Below are 25,807 nucleotides of genomic sequence, written 5' to 3'. Positions count from 1 at the left end.
CAAACATTGTGGGTGCACTCCAAGCTATAAACCAAGTTCATGTTTTCTTATCCTCTAATGGTCAGCTGAGGCATTTCCGCAAGCACTTCTTAGTTAATCACCGGATTTCTTCTCCCAAACTTATCAGCTGGGTCCATCGACTATTCGAACCTAAGCCAAGTATAGCCAGGCTATGTCCAGACCTCTTTCTCAGCTCCTACCTCTTCCAGATCTCTCATCTGGGGGTAGTGCACAGTTTGGCTCTACCAATGGAGCGACCAATGGCCACCTGAGCTCTGTGACTAGTCTGAAGTCTCTTCTCCAGCTTCCCATCAAAGGAGACGGCAGAGGGAAAGACTGCTGTGAGATGATAGGTGAGTACATTTCACTCTATTTACCTCATCTGTCAAGGTTAGGCTTGAACTAATAACCATTTCATCTCTGCTGTATCTCTTAGTGCCTGGGTATGATGAGGTCTTACAATTGTATGTTTCAAATTATATATTAGACAAACATAACCCAAGTAAACGCAAAATTATTTCTTTAAATGATTATTGTATTTATTAAAGGAATATGATGTTCAGCCCACCTGACCCTGTGTAAAAATTGGTCTCTCTTTAGCTACCAAATCAACCAGTTAAACAAATGTAATTACCGGTTACTACTACTACTAGAATCCAGGGTTTTATCTCCAGACGTTCAATCAGCTGGTCAGGTGTCAACATACGGACATAGTTGGATTGGTGTCCTGTCCCGGTTTTACATAGGAACCCTATATTAAAACCGCCCCTTTAGCTACCAAATCAACCAGTTAACCAAATGTAATTACCGGTTACTAGTTCTACTAGAATACAGGGTTTTATCTCCAGAAGTTCAATCAGCTGGTCAGGTGTCAACATACAGACGTAGTTGGATTGGTTTCCTGTCCCGGTTGTAAAACCCTATGTTAAAACTGCCCATTTAGCTACCAAATTGACCAGTTAACCAAATTTAATCAATGGGTCCTACTACTACTAGAATCCAGGGTTTTATCTCCAGAAGTTCAGTCAGCTGGTCAGGTGTCAACATACAGACATAGTTGGATTGGTGTCCTGTCCCGGTTTTACATAGAAACCCTATGTAAAAACCGCCCCTTTAGCTACCAAATCAACCAGTTAACCAAATTTAATTACCGGTTACTACTACTACTAGAATCCAGGGTTTTATCTTCAGAGGTTAAATTAGCCGGTCGGGTTGGTTATACCTGAGGAAGGGATGGCCAAGGCCTTACGTTGGATTGGTGTCCTTTCCCGGGTGTGTTATTGCTTTGTGCCCAATGACCAGAAAGTATTGGTGGTAAAACATGCAAATAAAATGAAATAGAAATTTAACACCCAGGTATGATTTCCAGCAAACCTATTCAATCTAAACATCACTTAAATAGAACCTGTCTGGCCATTTCTAGGGCTATGGGACTCCAGTAAACTACTGTGAGAGTCATTATACAAAAATGGAGAAATCCTGACCTTCAAGGATATGTAATAGACTTTTAGCAAGTTATTATAATCATTTGACTGTGGCACAACCTGTTAGCATACTTTCATTCAGCAACCATATACATACTTTTAAGAGACAGTCTCAATTGCGTAGTGGTGAATGATGTAGTCTTGATTATCTAATTTAAAATGATGTAGTCTAGATAAACTAGAATTGTGTACTCATGCATATGCAGTCTATAGATCTATAGATAGTATCTATACTTTAGGCCTAGAATCTCTATTACTTAGTAGGCTTGTCTGTAGTCCACAATATAGCTTAGAATAACATAGTATACATTTCCTAGAATAAAGTCATCATGGCAGCATGGTGGTGCAGTGGGTTTGATTCTGTAGTGTTGTTGTCTGGTCTACAAACCCTATTTTCAGAAAAGATGGGACAACACCCGCACAGCCAATGGTCTCTGTTGTCTGATTTTCCTCTTCGTTATGCCCCAAACATTTTCAATAGGGAACAGATCTGGACTGCAGGCAAGCCAGTCAAGCACACGCACTCTGTGTCTACGAAGCCAATGTGTTATATTTGTCACAGCATTTGTCTTGCCGAAATAACCTTGGACTTAACGGAGACGTCGCATAGATGCCGGCATATGCCGCTCTAAAATGTCAATGGAAGCTTCACACATACGCAAGTCACCCATGTCATGGGCATTAATGCACATCCATTCCATGACAGATGTTGGCTTTTGCGCCTTTGTTTGGTAGATGGTGAAAGACCTACATTATTTACAGTATTGCATCAAGAAATGTTCGTTTTAAATTGATTTGACAATCTCTCACATAAGTGGTGAGCCATGACCCATCTTTGCTTACACAGACTGTCCCCCAAAGGGTACACTGTTCCCAATTTAATACACTTGTCTGGATTGTCCAGTGTAAACTAACATAGTCTGAATTGTCCATTCTAGAATGATGTAGTCGTGATTGTTCAAAATAAAACGTCAAAACGTCTGCATTGTCAATTGTCTAGAAGGAATTGATGTCTACATTGTCTAGTTTTGAAAAATGTAGTCCAAATGCCCATTTTTACCATGGCTGTGTTAAAAGCCATTAGTTAGTTTTTCAACGTTCTAAACTGCTGGTGTTTTAGTCAGAAAATAAATGGGTGCAGTATAAGAACTCTAACTCTACCATAGACCAATGATCCATTAGGGACTAAAATGGGGTTGCTTCAAGATATAATGTTAAAATATGGGAGAATAAAGCATTTATAAACAGTTGAAGGGGTCCATCCATTTCTGACCACACTGACTGGGTTTAAACATTTTTTTACCTTGTCATTTTTAAGGTAATATTAACAAGAACCGTGTAGATTTCACATATAAAACATGGTTTTACCCTCACCCAGAGCTGATTCTCTGTGGTTCTTTTCAACGCCTTCAAATCCACCCACGCTTACTCCTTTTCTGCTTCTCGTCCTACTCTATTTAGCTTCCCTCCCATTACGCCTCTGTCTGTCAGCCTCTCATCCTGTTCTCTTGTCAGCTCTTCACTCATTGAAGTCTTGACATTGCTCACTCATCTCCCTCGCTTTGAGCCAGACTCATTGCCAATGCACCGTTCCCCTCTTGTCATGTACTTTCGTCCCTCAGCCCAGAGACTTGTTTTGGCCTGTAGCACTTCACAGCTCTCTGCCTGGCTTTGTGACCGTCCAAGTGCGATTCAAAGCCCACAGTGGACACTTCACACTGGAGTCTGCACGAATGTGTTCTTCTTTCTTATTAAAGCGTTTTGCACCGGCTTCTTCATAAGCAGTCTGAATTTTATTTTATTTTAGTGTTTAGGTATATTGGGAATCCTCTAAACTATACAATTCTGTAAAAAAGCAATTGCTTTTTTTTTTCAGAATCCTTCTGTTATTACACATTTGTAACACTGTATAGTCTTGGATCATTAAGCAAAACATGATAATAGACAAAGAGAAATTAAGTAAAATAACAAAAAATCTCAATACATTGTAGAGGCTTTTTTGTCCTCCTGGGCGGCACGGTGGCACGGTGGGTAGCACTGTCGCCTCACAGCAAGAAGGTCCTGGGTTTGATCCCCAGGTGGGGCGGTCCGGGTCCTTTCTGTGTGGAGTTTGCATGTTCTTCCCGTGTCTGCGTGGGATTACTCCGGGGTGCTCCGGTTTCCTCCCACAGTCCAAAGACATGCAAGTGAGGTGAATTGGATACACTAAATCGTCCAGGACTGTGTTCGATATAACCTTGTGAGCTGATGAATCTTGTGTAATGAGTAACTACCGTTCCTGTCATGAATGTAACCAAAGTGTAAACCATGACGTTAAAATCCTAATAAACAAACAAACAAATTTTGTCCTCCTGGGTGTCTCTACAAGCTTTTTCATACCTGTATTTGAGTAGTTTATCCCTATTTTCATGGAGAATGATAAGTCTTGTCTTTGGCTGGGCAACTCGGCGTTGTTTTGGCTGTATGCTTTGGGTCATTGTCATTGAAAGGTGTTTTTTCAAGTATGGCTATTTGGCTGTATTTATCCATCCCTCAATTCAGTGTCCCTGCTCCTAAGAACTACCACATATCATGACGCTGCCTCACAGCAACAAGGTCCTGGGTTCCATCCCCAGGTGGGGCGATCCGGGTCCTTTCTGTGTGGAGTTTGCATGTTCTCTGCGTAGGTTTCCTTTGGGAGCTCCGGTTTCCTCCCACAGTCCAAAAACATGCAAGTGAGATGAATTAGAGATATTGAAATTGTCCATGACTGTGTTTGAGATTAAACTTGTGAACTGATGATTCTTGTGTAACGAGTAACTACCTGTCCTGTCATGATCGTAACCAAAGTGTAAAACATGACATCCATTAAATCCTAATAAATACATTATCCCCAATCAGTTTGAACTAATGTTTATGCATAAACAAAAAATGGGAACTGCTGAAAGGCATAACAACATTACAACATTTCATGGTAAGATGAAATTGCTGGTCAAAAATTGCTGAACTGGGTGCCCCCAGCGGGCCCAGTTGACAGTGCCTGCAGCAGGCAAAATTGGCCACTAAAGTCTGCTGGGTGGGAAAAGACCAGACTGAAAAGTGGACGAGGTCTTCGACGCTGTGTAAGGACTCTAGTTAGTAGCCCAAGGCGTCTGCATAGGACGTAGAGCTGGAGGAACGTGGAGATCAAAATCCACCGAAGTGGTCGGTAGTCAGGCAAATATACCTTCCTCGGATGCGATCAGGGTCTCCAGCAGTGGCACAAAATTGGGAGAAAATGCAAAAATAATGGAAGAAATTAGCCATTATCGAGGGACCCATGAATTTCACTATTTGTCAGATCATTTGTAAATGAGCTGGAGCTGAAGCTGAGGCATAATTGGCTCTTGAAGCGGTACACTGATCCAATTAATGAAAGCAAGGTCACATCTTAAAAGCAAAAATAAACAAATTAAACACTGAGTGGTGTATGGTGTAGTCAAGTCCTTCCTTAAATCCAGTAGAGATACTGTGATGAGTAATTATGTCCAAAACTTAAAAAGCAGTGTATCTGATTTGAATCAATTCTGCAAAGAAAAGTGGACCTAAGGTGCTTCACGGCTATGTGAAAAACTAAAATCGTATTATATAGTGTTCATTTGGTTTAGTTTATACGTCAGTTATTAAATTATAGGGCTGTTACTTCGCAAGGGTGATATGCATTTTGTATGACCTCGTTCTCTAGCCACATAAAATCATGTTTTATAAAATGCATTCTGTTTTTCTAGTTCTCTGTTTAATAAAATGTCTTGTTTACCAAATATGCACCAACTGAAGCAAGCAGAAAAGAGACAAATCCTTTTTTATACACTGTGTATGAAATTGTATGTAATTGCATTTACGTTATAAAAGTTGTAGTGACACTGATGAAAGATCATCAGCATAAACAGCCTAATACATTCTCAGCACTGCAGTGACTGACATGGTGGTGGTGTGTCAGTGTGTGTTGTGCTGGTATGAGTGGATAAGACACAGCAGCGCTGCTGGAGTTTTTAAATACCGTGTCCACTCAGTGTCCACTCTATTGGACACTCCTACCTAGTTGGTTCACCTTGTAGATATAAAGTCAGATACGATCGCTCATCTATTGCTGCTGTTTGAGTTGGTCATTTCTGAGATCTTCATCAGTGGTCACAGGACACTGCCCATGGGATGTGGCGCTGTTGGCTGGATATTTTTGGTTGGTGGACTGTTCTCAGTCCAGCAGTGACAGTGAGGTGTTTAAAAACTCCAGCAGCGCTGCTGTGTCTGATCCACTCATACCAGCACGACACACACTAACACACCACCACCATGTCAGTGTCACTGCAGTGCTGAGAATGATCCACCACCTAAATAATACCTGCTCTGTGGTGGTCCTGATCATTGAAGAACAGATGGACTACATTCAGTAATTGTAGAACTATAAAGTGCTTCTATATGGTAAGTGGAGCTGATAAAATGGACAGTGAGGTGGTTTTAATGTTATGGTCGATTGATGTATAATCCAAATGTCTTTTTTATTTAGACAAAGACAAGCCCTTGGACTCTGATGAAGACTCGCTTGGTGGAGTTGGAAATGGCTCCATGCGGACCCCCTCCCAGGCGACGTTCACGGGCCCATTACTGTGGGAACGCACCCTACCGTGCGATGGCAACCTGTTCCAGAGGCAGTTCATGGATCTGGAAGAGTTCTTGACAGAGAATGGCATGGGGTGCATGCCAGTGGGGAACAACTCCAGCACCCAGACCCTGATCCTCTCTCAGAGCACACAGTCTGCCATGCCCAGCCAAAGTTCCTCACCGTCTCCGGTCTCTTCCTCCGCCTCGTCTATTTCTTCCTTGTCCTCGTCATCCTCACCGGCTTCTCTTCTGGGCCTAGACGTGCCGCAGGGCCCGACTTCAGGGATGCTTGGAGGTCCTGAATGTCTGCATGGTAAGTGTTTGTGTACATTTCTGTGGGTTTACACTTTTATAGGTTGGAAGATCTGTTCTTTTCTATGGCTTCCTGATTATTTCAGTTTGGAAGTGCACTTTATAGAGCGGTACAGCTGCAGTTTTGCTCCATATGGTGATGTGTGGATGCTTTTTATTTAATGAAAATTGCATGTGCATAGTTTTATTAAAGACAAACACAGGCTTAGCTATTCATGTTGAATCTATCAAGACGAATCAGCCTGCCTGGTGCAGCTGGGTTTTGCTGTCTATTATAATAAGCACCAAACTGAGGCGAGTTCCAATCTGAAATATGGACCACATTGCCAGTCTGCACATTATTTCTTGGTATCCAACACTGTTGGTAGGCAGTGGTAGCTCTGCACTTTAAGCACTGGACTAGTAATCAGAATATTCTCTGGTTGTGAATCAGAAGGTTGCTATTGTGCCCATTAGCAAATCTGTTATTCATCAGTTGCTTGAATTGTATTCAGTCTTAATTGTAAGTCACTTGGGCTAAATGCCAAAATGTTGATGTGAAAATCCCTGCTGGCTGGAGTAAGTCCATTGGGTTAGAATAGTGGGAAACAAAAAATATCCAGTGAGCGGCAGTTCACCATTGTGACTAGGAATGCTAATCCTTGTCAATATTTTAATCAAATAACATGTGATCTGGACGGCACGGTGGCTCAGTGGGTAGCACTGTCGCCTTACAGCAAGAAGGTCCTGGGCTCCATCCCCAGGTGAGGCGGTCTGGGTCCTTTCTTTGTGGAGTTTGCATGTTCTCTATGTGTCTGCGTGGCTTTCCTTCGGGAGCTCCGGTTTCCTCCCACAGTCCAAAACTGTGTGCCTTGCGCCCATTGAAAAGCTGGGCTAGCACCCCCTCCACCCGCGACCCTGATTGGATAAGCGGTCAAGATAGTGAGTGAGTGAACATGTGAGCTCAGTGACACTACTGGTAACAGCAGTGTCAAAGTTCCAGGGTTTAAATCGTGGTCCGGGCTCACAAATACACAAGGCACACGGTGTTATGTGAATCTAGCCATTGAAAGGGACACAGCACAAATCAGTGCACTTTTAGTGCCGGTCCCAAGCCTGAATAAGTAGGAGGGTTGTGTCAGTAAAGGTATTCAGCGTAAAAACCATACCAAATAAAATGCACGGTCGAATGATTTACTGTGGCAGCCCCAACCTGTTATTAATTGTATTTAATTTGATTAACATCATTAGTTGATACTTAGCCAGTAGTCTGACAAGTTTATAGAGTCCAAATCTAGAACACACAGCTAACATAGCAGCCATGTACACGGGATCTTCAAAAAGTTTCCGCACTTTAAAATTTTGGGTTGGAAACTGTCAGGGTGAGAGGAGTAGTAACTGGTCGTGTCTGAGAGACTGAGAGAGCTTATAGTCAGGATTTAGCGCTATCTGATTTCCAGAGGTGGAAAGAGTACTAAAATATTGTACTCAAGTAAAAGTACTATTACTTTAATGAATTTTTACTTAAGTACAAGTAAAGTTATTAGTCTAAAAATCTACTAAAGTAAAAAGTAACTCATTTAAAATGTACTCAGAGTAAACGTTACTTTTTAACAGGAGAGGGTGACAAGTGGATATAAATCTCACAATAGTTGTTTTTTATTCAAATATGATAGAAAAAACATGTTGATACAACATTTAAAACATTTAGGGATGTGTAATGTGTCATTTTAGTACAGACCATCCTATAAAACTTTTTCAAACTGTATAACCACTAGTGATGGGTCGTTCGTGAACGACTCGATTCTATTGAACGGCTCTTTAAAATGAACGAAAGGAACCGAGTCGTGCCTTTGGGAGTCGTTGCCTCGCTGCCTGAACAAAAGAATGAAGAGCCATTTTTTTGAACGTCTCTTTAAAAGGAACCGAGCCAAAAGATCCGACTCCCCATCGCATAATTTACTGCAGCAGTTTCCCAGACGCGATTTTTTTAGCGTTTATTTTACTCAGTAACGGATCTTATTTAAAATCTAGTGAATTACAATTCTTAATACAAAACATACTTAAGTAAAAGTAAAATTACTGGTTGTGAAATCTACTTTAAAAAGTACAAGTACACAAAAAATTACTCAATTACAGTAACGTGAGTAAATGTAATTCCTTACTTTCCACCTCTGCTGATTTCCACCTTTTTGGACGCTCAGAGAAGCTGTAATGGGAAGAAGATTTTCATGTGATGATGATGTGAAAGCAGCCTCAGTGGCTACACGCTCAACCAAAAACATTTTTTGCTGATGGCATTAAAAAGCTGGTATGACGCTGGCACAAATGCATCGGAAGGTGACTGTGTAGAAAAATGATGTCATTTGTTTTTGAAATTCTTAATAAATAAAGTTTAAAAAGTGCGTAAACTTTTTGAAGAACCCTCGTAGAACATTAACATGCATAAACACCCCGACCAAACGTAGTTTGGCAAGTATTAATGTGTTTAATTAATGTGTTAATTAAGAAAATAAGAAGCCTGCATTCCAAGACATTACAAGACAGAGCAAACAAATCGTGCTTATAATTAAACACTGAGGGTGTAAAATAAAGTTTGATTTTAGCACTGCTTTGTTTGAAAGGTCTGCAGCTCAGTACTGAATTTAAATCAATCGTTAGCTAGTGGACATAAATCAAAATGATCTTTTTAACCCACAGTAATAATTAAAAAAAATGACTTATTTGTTTCATTGACATTATGCTTCATTTAAAATCTCATGGTACTTTATGGCAGTGGTCCCCAACCTTGTTTGCACCACGGACCGGTTTCATATAAGACATAATTTCACGGACCGGGTAGGGATTTAAAATAGAATAACTATAGATCGAAAAATGTAATTGCTCTTGTAGCGATCTCTAATTATTTATTCTTTTTGTGTGACCTGATAATAAATTACCCGCGGACCGGTACGGTGATTGGGGACCACTGCTTTATGGAGTCTCTGATGCCACGTGTCCTAACAAGCATCCCCAGTCGTTTGAAAAACGTCCCAAAACCTTTTAAAAGTCAAACGTCAATGGCATTTATGTCTTGGAAGTCTTGGGGTTTTAATGATTTCCACATCATATTTATTTTCTTTCTGAGACATACTTTGAGTTTTTTGTGTGTCCAAAATATTCATACAGCTGCCACGCACAAAATAAGTCCCAGCTCTAGCTCGTTCTATTTCCATGTGATCAACATCAAACTTCCATCAGACTTTAAGATGTCGCTTTGTGACAGTGGTAACCTAGTGGGTAGAGCTTTAGGCTATCAATCGAAATCCCGGCTCTGCCATGTTGCCACTGTTGGGCCCCTAAACAAGGCCCTTAACCCTCTCTGCTCCAGGGGTGCCGTACCGCAGCTGTGCCTGCGGTGTGACCCCTGTTTCTGAACAAGCTAGGATATGCGAAGAAAATTTGTTCTTGTACTGTACATATGTTTATATGACAAATTAGGGCATTCAATTCCATTCTAAAGCAGCTTAAATTATGGCAGATCTGTACTATCTCTACTATCGGGCACAGTTGGGGGACAGTTTGGGGTTTTTTAACCCTACCAAGGGACCAGGAATCTAATGGGTGCAATGGGTACAGTCAAACATAGTGTCAATCAATCCAGGGCTTTAAATTTGTAATTAGACTGGGATTTCTTCTGGCATACATTCCATATACAATGTGGTGACTACTTGAGGGTTTAGAGATGTGTTTCTTGTATTCTCCAAAGGCATTTTTTCCCTAACATTTTGACCCAACTTAAACAAGGATGCGAATAATTGTGGACACTTATACCGCAGCATTTCTTGCAACTGCAATTGATAGATGTCTATATTAATGTCCAACTGAGCTCATGGTCATTGCCATATACACTGATCAGCCATAACATTAAAACCACCTCCTTGTTTCTACACTCACTGTCCATTTTATCAGCTCCACTTACCATATAGGAGCACTTTGTAGTTCTACAATTACTGACTGTAGTCCATTGGTTTCTCTGCATACTGTGTTAGCCCCCTTTCATGCTGTTATTCAATGGTCAGGACCCCCACAGGACCGCTACAGAGTAGGTATTATTTAGGTGGTGGATCATTCTCAGCACTGCAGTGACACTCACATGGTGGTGGTGTGTTAATGTGTGTTGTGCTGGTATGAGTGGATAAGACACAGCAGTGCTGATGGAGTTTTTAAACACCTCACTGTCTTTGCTGGACTGAGAATAGTCCAGCAACCAAAAATATATCCAGCCAACAGCACCCCGTAGGCAGCGTCCTGTGACCACTGATGAAGGTCTAGAAGATGACCAACTCAAAAAGCAGCAATAGATGAGCGATCGTCTCTGACTTTACATCTACAAGGTGGACCAACTAGGTCTAATAGAGTGGGCAGTGAGTGGACACAGTATTTAAAAACTCCAGCAGCACTGCTGTGTCTGATCCACTCATGACACACTAACACACCACCACCATGTCAGTCACTGCAGTGCTGAGAATGATCCACCACCTAAATAATATATACTCTGTGGTGGTCCTGAGAGAGTCCTGATCATTGAATAACAGCATGAAAGGGGGCTAACAAACCATGCAGAGAAACAGATGGACTACAGTCAGTAATTGTAGAACTACAAAGTGCTTCTATATGGTAAGTGGAGCTGATAAAATGGACAGTGTTTGTAGAGACAAGGAGGTGGTTTTAATCTTATGGCTAAATGTCGAAAATGTGCATGTAAACACTGTTTACCGCATGCTGGGATTTAGCCAGGCTTATAAGTTGATTTGGATAAGACAGATAAAGAAATAAACAGTATATATTTGTGTTCAAATTGAGGTCTTTGTAGTAAATGTGGAGAAGAAAAACAGCTGCAGAACGAGCAAGGAAACAGAAAGAAAACGAAAGCGAAGGGGAGGGAAGGAGAGGGCAGGACTGTTTTCCACTGTGTTTTCTTTGCATGTTTTTGAAGCTTGTTCCCGAGTCCTCCCTCTCGCTGCCTGTCTCACACGTTGAGGCCATGTGCAGGCGACTGGTCACGTGCCGATGCAGAGCCGAGTGGAGGGAACTAGTGAAGGGAAGGGAGGGGCATAGGAAGACCTAGAGGCCCAAGCAGCCTACCGAAGGCAGGAGAGAAACACACAATCAGCAAATCCCTATGAGCTCTGTCAGAGGTAGCTTTATGATCGCTGTGTCATTACTGTCTGACACTGACAGTTGGCATGATTAGACACCTGAGGATAAAGCAGATTGGTTCTGATTGAGAACTGAAATTGTGTTGTATGCTCGAGCAATAGGTGAATGCAAAAGTGAGCGCTGCGGGAGGTTGTTCACATTTATGTCAGTGTTAACTCATCACATGAATGCATGTGTCCCCATGTGAGTTGTGGATGTGTTTGGAAATATAAAGAGTCGCCTGTTAAAGCCTCTGATTTTCACACAAATACAGTAGTACCTTGAAACTCGACGTCAGCTTCAAGGTATTTTTTACCTTAAGGTTGTATGGGAAACCTGTTAATGCGTTCCATGGTCCCGTGGACTTGCATATATTTTATTCTAATGTAAAATAATGGGGTTGTTTTGGCACTTATACACTGAAAATAACACAAGTTTAATATAAAAAACACTGAAATACAAATCCCGGAGCGGCTCATAAAGTACACCGGATTCACCTAATTGCTGCTCAGTTTGCTGTTGACCTTTTCAAAGTGCCTCCAATGAGACCAAGTGTTTGATGTGACACGAACCTGTACGAACAAAATTTAATGTGACGTATTGTACTAAAACAACGAGCGAGGAATTTCATTAGTGGAGAGAACTTATGAGCAGTAATAATTAAGAGAGGTTAAGTGTTTCTGTGTCTCTCGGAAAAGCGGATTCTCACAATTTCTCAGCACCTCGAGCTATAACACAAGTTTAAAAGTGAAACAGTGAGGAAAATCCAGATAAACACAGATACATGTGGACGGTTATTCCACACAAATGCAGGTTCGTCTCATATTCGCACTTTTTTATGTATAAGTATTTTGTTTATACATTTTCTCCCTTTTCTCCCCTTTAGCACGTCCAATTGCCCGATTGCGTCATGCTTCCTCTCCACCAATGCCGATCCCCGCTCTGATTGAGGAGAACAAAGCTAACCCACACCCCCTCCGACACGTGGGCAGCAGCCGTATGCATTTTGTCACCTACACTTTGATGAGTGCAATGCGGATGAGCACTGTGTACTGAGAGACACACCCTGACAGCACTCTTTTCCCCGTCTCTGTGCAGACGGCATCAATCAGCCAGCAGAGGTCGTAGTTGCATTAGAGAGACTCTATCCGACTTTTAATATCCCAATCGTTGTTCATGTGGCTGCTCAGCCCAGCCGGCAGGCAGAGCTGAGATTCGATACGATGTATTCGAGATCCCAGCTCCGGTGTTCAGCGCGTGTTTTACCGCTGCGCCACCTTGATGACGTTTTACCGCATCGCTCACACCAAGCACTGAACGAAGTGGCAGTTGCACACACGTCAAGTTAAAGGGTACAAATATTTTTAGTTCAAGAGAGTACAATTAAGTTTGTGGCTAATGAATGTAATCTTACATGCGGTAAATGTTATGCTAGTGGTAAACTTTATGCTAGCCCACTACTGCCTGAATCCAGGGTTTGAATCCCCTGCAGTGCTATCAGACAGTCAGGCGTCTACATACAGGCTCAGGTGCCTTCGTCTCTGGATTGCCGTCCTATATGGGGTGCATTGTGGCCAGTGATTCCAGGCAAACCAGACCCACCATCTGTAATTTGTTTTTCTGGCAATACAGGACAAAGTGTTTTCTTATGATCCTCATTGTTAATTCTCCTATTCAGCTTATTCCACAAGTCCATAGAGGTGTAGGTCAAGGGACTAAACTGGCTATGACAAAAGCCATATTCTATCAATTGACATGTAATTCTTCTATTTGTCCATCTGCTTGACGGAGGGGCTGCAGGTATTATGGCGGCATTTTGTGGGCACTAGGTGCCAAATAAACAGCATTTAATATACAGCCACACAGGATGCATGCTACAACTAATTCCAAGTTTAAAATCGTTGACAAAGCCTGTCATTATCAATCTGTCAGTCTGTTGTTCATTCCACACCGACGCGGCTAAATATGGAACTGCTGATTAATTGTTTTGGCCACGCTAGCGTCAACGTCATTGAGTAGAGCGAGCGAGAAAAACTGAGAATGAAAATGATGAGCATCACAGAGAGTACGGTGGCTCAGTAGGTAGAACTGTCACCTCACAGCAAGAAGGTCCTGGGTTAGATTACCTGTCCTGTTACGTATGTAACCAAAGTGTAAATAAATACAAAGAGCACACAAGTCAGGGGAGGTCCTGTATCCCAAATACCATCCTATATACTAAATAGTGTGCTAAATAAGAGTTCGGCCAAATAGTGACGCTACTAGTGTAAGCACACTGTAAAGGATGTTGAGTGCAGATTGAGACACATCCCACCAGTGATGTCTTCACCAGTGAGTTCTAATGCGGATCAGCACTGTGTACGGAGAGACACACCCTTATCAACACACTCCTTTCCCGCCCCTGTGCAGCCAGCATCAATCAGTCCCTATCCGGCTTATTACTACCCCACCCCAATATGAACAACAGGCCAATCGTTGTTCATGTGGTCGCTCAGCCCTGTCAGATGGCAGAGCTGAGATTCGATATGATGTATTCGACATCCAAGCTCCGGTGTGCTAGCGTGTGTTACTGCTGCGCAGTTCATCCATCACTCTCCGATGGAACTTCATGGTCAGTCCTCATACCCAAACCTATAGCTGGCATTAAAAAAAGAGGATGTCCATGAGACAGGAGGGAGCTGTTCTGGCATTGTTTGAGAGGAATAATTGCTCCGTCCCAGTGAGCGGCAGAGGATGGCACACCTGTCGAGGAGGCTTATTATCTCTCCACGTGGACCACCACTATCCTTCAGCTCTGGATCCCGCAGCTGTCGACTTGGTTCTCAAAGAAAACAGGTCTCTCAGAGAGGGGATCCTCCAGCTGAGGAAACAAATCGAGATGTGTACTCTGCAGCAGCGGTTGTGGATTTACCGTTTAAGCTTAGGGATTCTGTTTTTTAAATTAGGCACAGGTAGTGTATACACGTCATGCTTTCAAGTACATTTCTAAAAGACACTGATAGTGGCTGCTCAGGTGGCGCAGCGGTAAAAAAACAAGCTGGAACCAGAGTTGGGATCTCAAATACATCATATCGAGTCTCAGCTCTGCCTGCGGGCTGGGCTGAGCGGCCACATGAACAACGATTGGCCTGTCGTTCAGGTATGGGTGGGATCTTTAAAAAAGCCAAATAGAGACTCTCTCATAACTAATGCAATTATGACCTCTGCTGGCTGATTGATGGCGCCTGCACAGAGATAAGAAAAGAGTGCTCTCAGGGTGTGTCTCTCCGTACACAGTGCTGATCCGCATTGCACTCGTCAAAGTGTAGGTGACAAGTTTTTCTCAATCAGAGTGGGGATCGGCATTGGTGGAGAGGAACCATGATGCAATCGAGCAATTGGACATGCTTAAAGGGAGAAAAAGGGGAGAAAATGCATAAACAAAATATATATATATACGTATATATATAAAGACACTGATAGTATCACTACACTAGCATTGACTAGTAAACAAACATTGCTAGCTGAGGGGTAACATTACACATCTTACCTTCGTGATTGTAGATGTAGCTTGAAACGTAATGTTTGAAGACTTTCTCCTTCTTGATAGCTTACATCAGCCAGGATGTAATAGTGCGACTAACGTGTTCGACCACAAACCTGGGCGGGTTTTGAAGTGGCCGTGTGAAAAACACCATAGGTACTCTGTTAAGTGGCTGGCTGACTTGGTATGTGGAAGAGTGTGCTTATAGACTTCTGGCAGCATCCATTCAACTTTTAATCCTGACAATTAAGCCTGGACATTCCATTTAAAAAACAAATGGTATTAAAATAGAATGACTTGCCGCTCAGGTGGCGCAGCGGTAAAAACACACGCTGTTCACCGGAGCCGAGATCTCGAATACATCGTATCGAATCTCGGCTCTGCCTGCCGGCTGAGGCTGAGCGGCCACATGAACAACGATTGGCTTGTTGTTCAGATAGGGGCGGGATTCAGTCGGATGGGGACTCTCTCTCAGACTAGTGCGATTACGATCTCTGCTGGCTGGTTGGTGGCGTCTGCACGGAGATGGGAAAGGAGTGCAGTAGCGGGTGTGGTTCTCCGTACACAGCGCTGTACTGCACTGCACTGCACTCATCAAGTGTAGGTGATAAGATGTTCGATTGCTGTTCATGTGTCGGAGGGGGCGTGGAGCAGCCTCGTCCTCCCCAATCAGGAGCAGGGACCAGGATTAGTGAGAGGATGATTGACGGGCAGAAATTGGATGCGCTAAAGTGGGAGAAAAAGGGGAGGGGGGAATAGAATGACTTGTATTAAGACTTTGAGTATGAATGTGGGAATTGAGTCAGAATTGTATGGCTGGGCACTGATGTTGGTCAAGAAAGCCTTGATTGATGTATCTTTAATTTCCTTTGGGATCCATGAAGTATCCATCCATGAAGTATCCATCCATCCATCCATCCGTTCATTCCAGAGCTGTTCAGTGGGGCTTAGTTTACAACTCTGTGCAGGCCACCGGAGTTTCTATAAACCAAGTATTCCTTTATGTTTTTATAGATCTTGCTGAAACAGGGAAGGGCCTTCACTAAACTGTTGCTTCACCACTGATAGCATATAATTCCCTTTTATAATTGATTTATTACAGCTGTTACCAATTGCTGTATCTAAAACACATGAATTCAGTAATTAGAATTGGTGTCCCAATACTTTTGTTCATACAGTGTATGTTGTGTGGTGTGCTGTGTTTGATTTTGGCCAGACATAGCTTGGAATTCAGTCCAAAAATGGATGTAATTTTAAATTAACTAGGAGAAAAGAGTACACTGTTAGAGTTGTGAAACTTGGGATGATGTGGGATAACAGTTTCACAAAATCTTTTGCCAACCAGGAACTGTTTTTGTGGATTGTGTTAAATTTGAGCAGATCTAAATATATTATGTATTTACAATCAGTACCCAATAACATTAAAACCACCTCCTTGTTTCTACACTCACTGTCCATTTTATCAGCTCCACTTACCATATAGAAGCACTTTGTTGTTCTACAATTACTGACTGTAGTCCATCTGTTTCTCTACATACTTTTTTAGCCTGCTTTCATGCTGTTCTTCAATGGTCAGGACCCCCACAGAGCAGGTGTTATTTAGGTGGTGGATCATTCTCAGCACTGCAGCGACAATGACGAGGTGGTGTGTTAGTGTGTGTTGTGCTGGTATGAGTGGAGTTTTTAAATACCGTGTCCACTCACTGTCCACTCTATTAGACACTCCTACCTAGTTGGTCCACCTTGTAGATGTAAATCCAGAGACGATCGCTCATCTATTGCTGCTGTTTGAGTTGGTCATCTTCTAGACCTTCATCAGTGGTCAAAGGACGCTGCCCACGGGGCGCTGTTGGCTGGATATATTTTTGGTTGGTGGGCTATTCTTAGTCCAGCAGTGACAGTGAGGTTTTTAAAAACTCCATCAGCACTGCTGTGTCTGATCCACTCCTATTAGCACAACACACACTAACACACCACCACCATGTCAGTGTCACTGCAGTGCTGAGAATGATCCACCACCCAGATAATACCTGCTCTGTAGTGGTTGGACAAGTTGGAAAAACAGCATGAAAGAGGGCTAACAAAGCATGCAGAGACATAGATGGACTACAGTCAGTAGTTGTAGAACTACGAAGTGCTTCTATTTGGTAAGCGGAGCTGATAAAATGGACAGTGTAGTTGTAGGGCAGGAAGAGAGGGTTCCACACATGTCAGTATGGACCCTGAAGACCTTGGTTTCAATCCCTTTGGCAGAATAACAAAAGACAATATTTTGTGACAGCAAACTCTAACTTGCCCCCAGGTGAAAGTGATTAAATGTGTAAGTATGTGGTTTCCTGAGATAGATTGGCACCCTGTTCAGGGTGTAAATCTGCCCTGCACTTAATCCTGCTTTTCCCACCCTGACCAGGATTACGCATTTCATAAAAAACTGCATGAATGCATCATTACTGCAATTTTATTTAACTTAAGAGGCTAGAAATGGATTACCAATATATCACATGCACTGTCAACTGTACAGTAGTATTATATTCTGTGAAAAGTAAGGTGGAGATTGTGATGCCTACTTTGGTGTCCACCCAGGCACCCACCACTCAAAACATTCCAGTAGGTGGATAAGCTGCTTTTAATAGTCCTTAGTTTGAGCGAACAGTGTCTGGACCCACCTTAACTCTAACCAAAATAAAGCAGTTACTGAATACAAAACACAAAATACACGTTCTTTAAGTTAGAAATTTCAATTCTAATTCTAATTTCAATTCATGACTGTCTAATATATACTGTCAAATATATTTCTGTGTTATTTAAAATAAGATTAAGACAAAGTGTTTCTTTACATAAATTGAAATGTAGAGAAAGGTAATAAAGGTAATAAACTTCATGTTGTTGTGATCATGACAGCTGGAGGTGTAGTTTGGTTTTTTACTGACCCCTGGTGGATGTAGTGCGTAATTGCATCAAGCCTAAATAGAGACGAGACCATGCCAACTCTTCATCCGTTCCAGTTCATGCATTTGACAAACAGATTGATTGAATTATTTAACAGCACCATGGTTCAGCTCGTAAAGTGGATGCTGCACAGCAGTGTGCTTTCTGAAATTCTGGGTTTGAGGAGTTTTGTGTGCTCTTCATCTTTTCTGTTCCTCCACATTCCGAAAGCATGCAGAGCGCAAATTGGCTGCTGTACTTTTTCCACAAGGTGTGTGTGAGAGTTTTCAGGGTGTGTTCCTGCTTTGAACAGGATTGAATATAAACAGATTTTGAATTTGACGCCAGCAACACGCCTAGAAAAGTTGGGATTGGGTAAAATATTAGCGAAAGGTTACACTGTTTTGAAACATTCCACAATAAACAGGTGAATTGATAACAGGTAAACAGGTAAGGGTATCATGATCGCTTGCAAAGACTAAGACTTGATCCTCCTTTTGTACTCAATGATAGTTTGTGGCTCGCCACTTGAGAAAATTATGAGAGAGTTGTTCATCAGTTCAAAAAGAACTGTGGAACATAGAGAGCCCATGTGGCTATATTTATAACAGTTACATTATTTATGCAGTGCCGTCTCTGGACTTAAAGGTCACACACATTTAACAATGGTTTCCAGTCTTGCCATATATGGGCTGAGATTTCCACCATATTATGTATGGTAGATGGTAAAAATCTACAGTATTTGCAATAAAGTTTGGCACAAAGTGTTGAGTCTTCACACATTTTTGCTTGCAAAGACTAAGCCTTTGGTTGATTCTTCTTTAATACCCATGCATGATTCCCTCACCTGTTACCAATTTACCTTCTTATCATGTAATAAATATTGTATTCAGGCATCAAATTCAAATTTGTTTTTTATTTACAAAATACAATGAAGTTGGTAATTGAAATCATAACGTGTGTCAGTTAAATAAAGGTTCAATAAAATGAACAAAACTTTCTTGTTTTTATTAATTACATTTTACAAAATGTCCTAACTTATCCAGAATTATAGATTGGTAATAGTGACTTAATTCTAACTGGACTGGGGCTAGTACGTTTTGTAAGTAAAAAACCTATAGTAATTTCTACCCTTTCAACTATTTCCTTTGTGCGTTCCCCCAGCTGTTTTGGCATATAAATAATTGTCACCATCAAGAATTAAAAACATTTAACCCAGTCGCAAATTCTCAGTAAAGACAAAACAATATATCTGCTTCCTAATGCTATAATTAATTATTTTGCTCTATGTATTAGAGCAGTTGTGGCCAATTTGTCTTTACAAAATTCTGCCAGATTAGATTAGCAATTTTAAGGTCTCCACAGAGAGTTTGATGGGGCCTCTCAAGAACATCAGTGTTCTTCATTAAAATATATTCCAGTGTTGCCTTGACAGGGGGCTTTGGGTCTAGCAGTAGAGAACAAATTTCAATTCAGACCTAACCACATTTGTAGTTCTTGCTGATGAAAAAGCAGCTTAGTAACACAGTGCTACCACCACCATATTTTACAGTGGGAATTGAATCATGTATGTATTATTTCTAATGTGCATTGATAGATTTACACCACATTAAAGCTGGGTGGTATGACGGTACGTTCGGTATACCGGCTTTGATTTCTCGTACGGTATGGATTTTTCATATACCGTCATACCGTCGCACAGGTAATGCAACAGCTGTGGCTTCAGTAGGCTGCAAATCATCTAATATCGTTCGGCGCTAAAGGTGCTATGGAGCGCAGATTAGATACAGCTCACTTGTTAACCAGGTAGTGTTAGCATAACAGTGTTAACAGATGAGAGAGGTTTACTCAATATGGTGGAAAAATAAACAAAAGCAGCAAAGAAATGAGCCGTGTCTGCAGTTTAGAAGTTGTTTTTTGTTCCAACACAGATTTAAAAACTATATACTGTACGCTTTGTTGAAGCACGTTTGTTGCAAACGGTTAAGCGACGTTAATGCCGTGGCCTCAGTTTAAGGGTATAACTGCACTTCATCAGTGGTAACTGGAAGACTGCAAACATCGTTTTATTTGTTAAAGAGAGAGCTAAAGATAATTGTAGAATACTTAAATATTATATTAATAATAAACATTGTATATATAATGTGTCGTTTTGTGGGGCCAAGCAAAGCTTATACAGTAGTACTCAAAACTTTCATTATATACATTGTGAAATGAAAAGTGAGAAACAAAAAATAAACCATACCGTGATATACTGTGAAACCGTATACAAAATTTTGGTCATATCGCCCAGCCCTACACCACATATATAGTTTAATTTGAGTCTTATAAGGCTGCTAGACTGCTATTTTGTTAGAGCATCCTCCGAGTAATCTTTTGAAATGTTTTCTTTTAGTAGTGGCTTGTTCTTTCCAACATTTACACATGTACCCTATTGGTGTAACACTGTAGATATTGATAATCATATTTTTTCCAATTCATAATAGGCTGAAGTCTGCTTGAATGATACTACTCTCTTTGGTGGTGGGGTATTGCATGAAAACTGCAGAAAAAAATGATTGAGGCTTTCACGATGTGTAAAAAAAGGTGTTCATTCCATCTGGAGGTCATAAGTTTGAGCTCAGAAGATGCAGTGAGCTGTTTGTTGGCGGTAACTTTCAGTAATGCAATGCTGCTGTATCTGAGTATATGTATACAAACAAGCTGTTAGTGCCTCTAGTGTGTCAATATTCCCAATGATAGAGCATGAAAAAGCTCTCTGATTTCAAATTAGGCTGTTGGTGATAGGAACGTTTGAAAATTGTGAATCAGAATAATTGGGAATCTTTTTTGCTTAATAAATTATCTGTTAATGGAATAAATTTTCCTCTATATGATCCTTTGAAAAGGAGAGCTAAAGTCATCACAGTGAACAAAGTCCACTAACCATTTCTTTTTTTCTTGCTTTTTCTGTCTACAGGTGGACAGGCAGTGCAGCAGGACCCCTCACTCAGCTCCAGCTGCCAACCTCCACCCGTACCCAACCCTGGTGCTCCGGCGGCAGACGTCATGGTAAATTTTGACCCAGACCCTGCTGACCTAGCCTTGTCAAGTGTGCCTGGCCAGGAGGCATTCGACCCGCGGCGGCATCGCTTCTCTGAGGAGGAACTAAAGCCTCAGCCCATGATCAAAAAGGCCCGCAAAATGCTAGTGCCTGATAATCAGAAGGTACCACACGTGGTAATGTAGTATATAACATTGCTTAAATATTTATACTCTGTCAGAATATTTAATCAAGCTAGATTGTTGTGTTTGCACAAAATGATGAAATACTTTACATGGCTAAAAATGGTAATTACTGAACATCATGACTATACATGCTTGTAGAAACAATTTATTCCAAAACCACTAGTACTAGTAATCGAAAGGTTGCTGGTTCAAGCCCCACCACTGCCAGGTTGCCACTGTTGGGCCCTTGAGCAAGGCCCTTAACCCTCAATTGCTTAGACAGTATACTGTAACAGAACTGTAAGTCGCTTTGGATAAAAAGCATCTGCTAAATGCTACAGCCATAAATCCTTTGGGATTACAGTTGGTGTTCTCATTCATTCTGAAGATGTGGGTTGTAATTGATGTTAGGGTTGACGTGACAGACCTTTTTCTTAAAAAGCCATGCTTAGTACTCTTGGACCTTGTGATACCTATACTTTCCTGGTACCGGCTGCTTTAGAGTCCAGTAGTTCCAGAGTCTGGTTGCCCATGATGATCTTGGACATTTGTTTGGCTACTTGATGACATAAACCCACGCCATGAACATCCCAACTTACAGCGCTTGTGCTGGCGTCACTTTAAGAGGCGATTATTAGAAACTCAGTAGCATGATGATCTGCAATCTATTGAAATTTCATAGGTTGCTTGATTGTATTTTATGCATGTCCAAAAGCATGTGAGTTTGGTTTGGAGCAGTGGCGATTTCTCTAAGACTGCAAGGGAAGCTCAGCTTCCCCTAAAATGTCAAAAATTAAATGGTCAAATATGTACAGTTGTGTTAACATTTCATTGACTACAAATGCGTTAGAACACGTTCATCTCGAAGACGAGTTTGTTCAGAATCAGCTACTTATCACAAATCGACTGACTCGAACTTCTCATACATTCCCGTAGCGTCAATGTATTTGCCGGCAGAAGCTGAGCGTCTATTAACTTTAATGGGGCTGCATGGGAGGGTTTTATTCATTGCTTCGAAACTCGTCGGTCATTGGATAAATGCCACGATTTTGTCCCGCCCCCGGACGCTGAGCGTCTCTGGGGGTGAATGGAGCTGTGGGCGGGTCTGGACGCGGAGCTTCTGCAAGTTGATTGGAGGATCAGTCGAAAGGCTGAATCCCGTTTTGATTGACAGCTATCACTTAAAGCTTCAGTCCCATCGCGGATTTTGCGAGTGAAGTCTAAAGACAAACTGCAACCCATTTCAGGCCATTTTCTTGAAAAGGAACAGAGGGCACAATTTATATATAAATAAATTGACAAATTTTATGATGTAAGCCGACAATGAGCTTCCCCTGTTTGAAAGACCAGCAGCCGCCACTGGTTTGGAGGAACTCCAATGGCGTGCATCAAGCCCTGACTTAATCACTTGATCACCTTGGCACAAATTCCCATGACACAATCCAAAAACTTATGGAAAAGCTGAAAGTGTGGAGACTGTTATAGCCTAAAAAGGAGAGAAGGACATTTTACATTATTGGCCATTGTGCATTGTGTTGCCAGAGGGGGCGGCATGGTGGCTCGGTGGGTAGCACTATCACCTCACAGCAGGAAGGTCCTGGGTTCAGTTCCCAAGTGGAGTGGTCTGGGTTCTTACTGTGTGGAGTTTGCATGTTCTCCCCGTGTCTGTTCCGATTTCATTCAGGAGCTTCGTTTTTCCCACAGTCCAAAGACATACAAGTGAAGTGAATTTGGAGATACAAAATTGTCAATGTCATTAAAAGACTTAAACTGATGAATCTTGTGTAACCAGTAACTACCTCTCCTGTCATAAATGTAACCAAAGTGTGTAACATGACGTTAAAATCCTAATAAATAATAGCTAGAATTCTGGTCAGTTTTATTTTCACCCCTGTACTCAACTAAACTTAAATGAAACTGTCGCAGACTTAACTGAAATCAAGTCCTAATAACTCTGAACTCTTATTCTGTACTCTTGAAGGACGAAAAATACTGGAGCCGGCGCGTCAAAAACAACGAGGCCGCCAAACGCTCCCGAGACGCCCGCCGCTTAAAGGAAAACCAGATATCCGTCCGCGCCGCATTCCTCGAACGCGAGAACGCGGCGCTACGCCAGGAGGTGGCCGACATGCGCAAGGAGCTGGGCCGCTGTCGAAACATCATCAACAAGTACGAGAACCGCCACGGAGACTTATGAAGAGAAAGAAGCGCTTTGAGAAACTGGTAAATGGAGAAACGGCGTACCAGCAGGTCTGATGAACTATTCAGAACTAGAAGTTAGAGTTTTAAACCTATGAACGATGGTGTTTCTTGATGAGTGTGGTGTCTTGCATGAATGCAGCAAATACCTGCTAACAGATGAGTAGTGTTAGTAAAAGCGAATGCTCACTAAGTCTACCAGAACCGTCGTCCGTTCTAAACTCTGTGATACCACGCCAGATCCTAACTTTTGCTGGACAAATCAAACTTGTATACTATACATTTTTAAAGTTCAAAACGAGTTCGTGCAGTGTTGCTCAGATCTTATGAACATTCCTTCATTATTGTGGCTTTTCATACAGAGAAGATTATACAGGTTAATATACACAGGTGTAATATTTTCTATGATTAAAAATGACTTGTATATTTTTGAACCGGCTACGGAAAGAAAGAGAGAACAGAGAATGAAAGCACAAAGAGATTTTGAAATAGGTATATTGTATATTTTTATACTTGCAGATGCTGACAGGGAGTGATACGTTGGTATTGATTATTTTCCTCTATATTTTGTATATGTGTGGGAGTTGTAAAGACAGAGGGCTATATGAAGACGTTTTCTGAAATCAGGTCGACAACTCGATTACCTACTTTTGATGTGAGGAACAATCTGGATGATTAGAGGAATGGAAGAATACGGTGTAAATTCAGTATAAGCGATGCACAAAGAAACATTAATGAACTTTGCTGAAAGGAATAATGGTGAACTTTGCTGAAAAAAAGCTAACTAACTTTCATTTTTATTGCTTTGGATTTAATTACGTCTAATTCCTTTTTTTCAATTTCCGCGTTCCGTCTTGAGTTGAACAAAGAATACAGCGAGAGAGAGAGAGCGAGAGATAGAATACACTACATTGTATAACAATAACAGATGATTTAATGTCGAGATTTCTTAAAGGTATGTATTTAATTGTTTAAAACGCTGAACTGGACCTTGTCTTGCATGTGCACAGACCAGACTGATTTTAGGAAAGGCAACACACACACAGATACACACACAAACGCACAAAACGAAAGCTATTTCTGCACAGTGTTCCCCTTTTCTTTACTCTATCTCTTCCTTTGAAATTCTTCGTTCAGCCTTTTACGATACTGTAACGTCGTTTTGATTTTTTTGGACGTTTATTTGGACGTGATTTGCATGGTGGTCGTTTTTCCTTACTATTTGATCAGCACGGAAAAAAATACCCATATACTCGCGCAATCCTTGCACTAACTTTGTTTTTTACTCTTTACTCTTTATTATTTCATATTGTAAGAGAAATATTATATTAATATTAATGTTATTACCTCCACAATATACATTTTAACAGCTAGAATGCACCCTGATACTACTGTAATAAACAACAGACCCTTATATATAGAAGATTAAACTATTTTCTCACTAGGTATGTGTGTAAATATTAATATATGTGATTACGTGATTATATCCTTTATATAACTTAAATATTTACAGAAGTATTGATACCGAAACCCCAGATGTTGGGCAAGAGAAAGATGATTATATAGACTTTGTGGAGGCAGAGAAGTGAAACGTTTATACCAGTGCAAATTCTTTACACATTTTTCCTCAGTTTGACATTAAAGCAGCAATTAACAGTGACCATCTACAAAGTAAAGGAGGTCTAGTACTATGACAAAACATAATAATATCCACATCGACATGTATACCTAGACATAAGCTTTTCTACCACTGCTTTGTTTGTTTTTCTTTTCATACCAAGCTTGGGAGATAAAGCCATGAAGCCTAACTGGTGAATATTTGCCAAATCTATCAATCTATTTTTATTAATACGCCCATTTCGCCCTAGCTTTACCTACCCAATACATATATTTTCTTGAAATAAATCAATTTTGGGTGATGGGTGGCGCACGTACCCACCCAAATGCAATAGCCCACCACCACTGACATCTGAGCTCTCAAGTTTGAATCTCTGCCGCTTAGGTGGTGCAGCGGTAAAACATGCTAGCACACCAGAGCTGACATTATGAACTTTTCAGTTTGAAACTCGGCACTGCCATCCGGCTGGGCTGGGTGGCTACATGATCAAAGACTGGCTTGTTGTTCATGCAGGGCGGGAAGCCAGTTAGGGACCTCATAATTGATGCAGTTATGAGCTCTGCTGGCTGGTTAATGGCACCTACACAGAGTCGAGGGATAATGTGGACAGGGTGTGATCCGCATATGAACTCGCCTCATGCAGGTGAAAAGATGCAGTTGGCAGTCTCGCTCACCTCAATCAAAAGTGGGGATCAGCATCAGTGGAATCATAATGCAATCAGGTAATTGGATACGACTAGATTGGGAGGAAAATTG

General features: G+C 41.4%; 1 protein-coding gene across 1 annotated transcript; it reads left to right on the top strand.

Annotated features, from left to right (window-relative positions):
* dbpa (D site albumin promoter binding protein a) lies at nt 1–24,835 on the top strand. Its single transcript, XM_062990031.1, has 4 exons — nt 1–353; nt 6,010–6,417; nt 20,987–21,234; nt 23,216–24,835. The coding sequence occupies exons 1-4, from the start codon at nt 173–175 to the stop codon at nt 23,429–23,431; spliced, it is 1,053 nt and encodes a 350-aa protein (XP_062846101.1). The 5' UTR covers nt 1–172; the 3' UTR covers nt 23,432–24,835.
* The last annotated feature ends 972 nt before the right edge of the window (nt 24,836–25,807 follow it).

The sequence above is a fragment of the Trichomycterus rosablanca genome, chromosome 2, assembly GCF_030014385.1.
Source record: "Trichomycterus rosablanca isolate fTriRos1 chromosome 2, fTriRos1.hap1, whole genome shotgun sequence".
Taxonomy (NCBI): Eukaryota; Metazoa; Chordata; class Actinopteri; order Siluriformes; family Trichomycteridae; genus Trichomycterus; species Trichomycterus rosablanca.
Note: the sequence above shows the minus strand (reverse complement) of the source record. Positions and strands in the feature narration are given on the sequence as shown.